The sequence below is a fragment of the Manacus vitellinus genome, unplaced genomic scaffold (genome assembly GCF_001715985.3).
Source record: "Manacus vitellinus isolate BGI_N305 unplaced genomic scaffold, ASM171598v3 scaffold_5_pilon, whole genome shotgun sequence".
NCBI classification, from domain to species: Eukaryota; Metazoa; Chordata; class Aves; order Passeriformes; family Pipridae; genus Manacus; species Manacus vitellinus.
The window spans coordinates 19,302,293-19,303,173 of NW_021940682.1; the positions used below are offsets into that span (position 1 = coordinate 19,302,293).

The following is an 881-nucleotide window of genomic DNA, read 5'->3' on the forward strand; positions in this document are numbered from 1 at the left end:
ACCAAGACCCAAAAGAAAGGTGACAAGAAGCGTAGAAAGACTAGGAAAGAGAGCTACTCCATCTACGTGTACAAGGTGCTCAAGCAGGTGCACCCCGACACGGGCATCTCCTCCAAGGCCATGGGCATCATGAACTCCTTCGTCAACGACATCTTCGAGCGCATCGCCGGCGAGGCCTCGCGCCTGGCGCACTACAACAAGCGCTCCACCATCACCTCGCGGGAGATCCAGACGGCCGTGCGGCTGCTGCTGCCTGGCGAGCTGGCCAAGCACGCCGTCTCCGAGGGCACCAAGGCTGTCACCAAGTACACCAGCTCCAAGTAGGGCGTCTCGGACCGTCACTTTCAACCCAAAGGCTCTTTTAAGAGCCACCCATATATTCAGTAAAAGAGTCTGTCACACTAATTACTTTCGGTGAGTGGTATTTGTAATTGGTCCTGGTTTAGTTCCCAGGCTAGGACATGCTGTTAAAAGAGTAGGGGAAAATGTTTATCCTGTTTATTGGGAAAGATTTGGGTCGTCTTGTGAGTGTCCTATTCTGGCAGGCTGTTTGCCAGGTCTATAAAAGGAATGCTAAGCACCTAATCGAGTTTTAAAGCTATTTGTTCTCCTTCCTCCTTTTAAGAGTATTTATATCTGTTCTAATTATTTACAACGACAGTCTTGTCTCAGTGCAGTTAATGCTTTTTTTTTCCTAATAAAATATCGTTGTCCCCTTTAAATATTAGATGTCATCCTCAAGTGACTTGGCTGCAAGCCAAAGCAGCTTGTTTACGCAGGACGGTCTTTAGGGATTAGTCTGTGATATTTGCAAGGGAATGTTTAATGAAATCTATGCCTCCAAGCACAGCAGAAGTAAAAATGGTATAGAGAACAGTATA

At 46.9% G+C, this 881-nt stretch overlaps 1 protein-coding gene across 1 annotated transcript in view; it reads left to right on the top strand.

The window, feature by feature from the left end:
* Window positions 1–405, top strand: part of LOC103754403 (late histone H2B.L4) — a 2,576-nt gene extending 2,171 nt beyond the window's left edge. Inside the window, exon 3 of the mRNA XM_008920215.4 lies at window positions 7–405. Coding sequence (XP_008918463.2) covers window positions 7–324 — 318 coding nt within the window. The 3' untranslated portion in view covers window positions 325–405. The remainder of the gene's footprint in view (window positions 1–6) is intronic.
* Window positions 406–881: the final 476 nt, after the last annotated feature.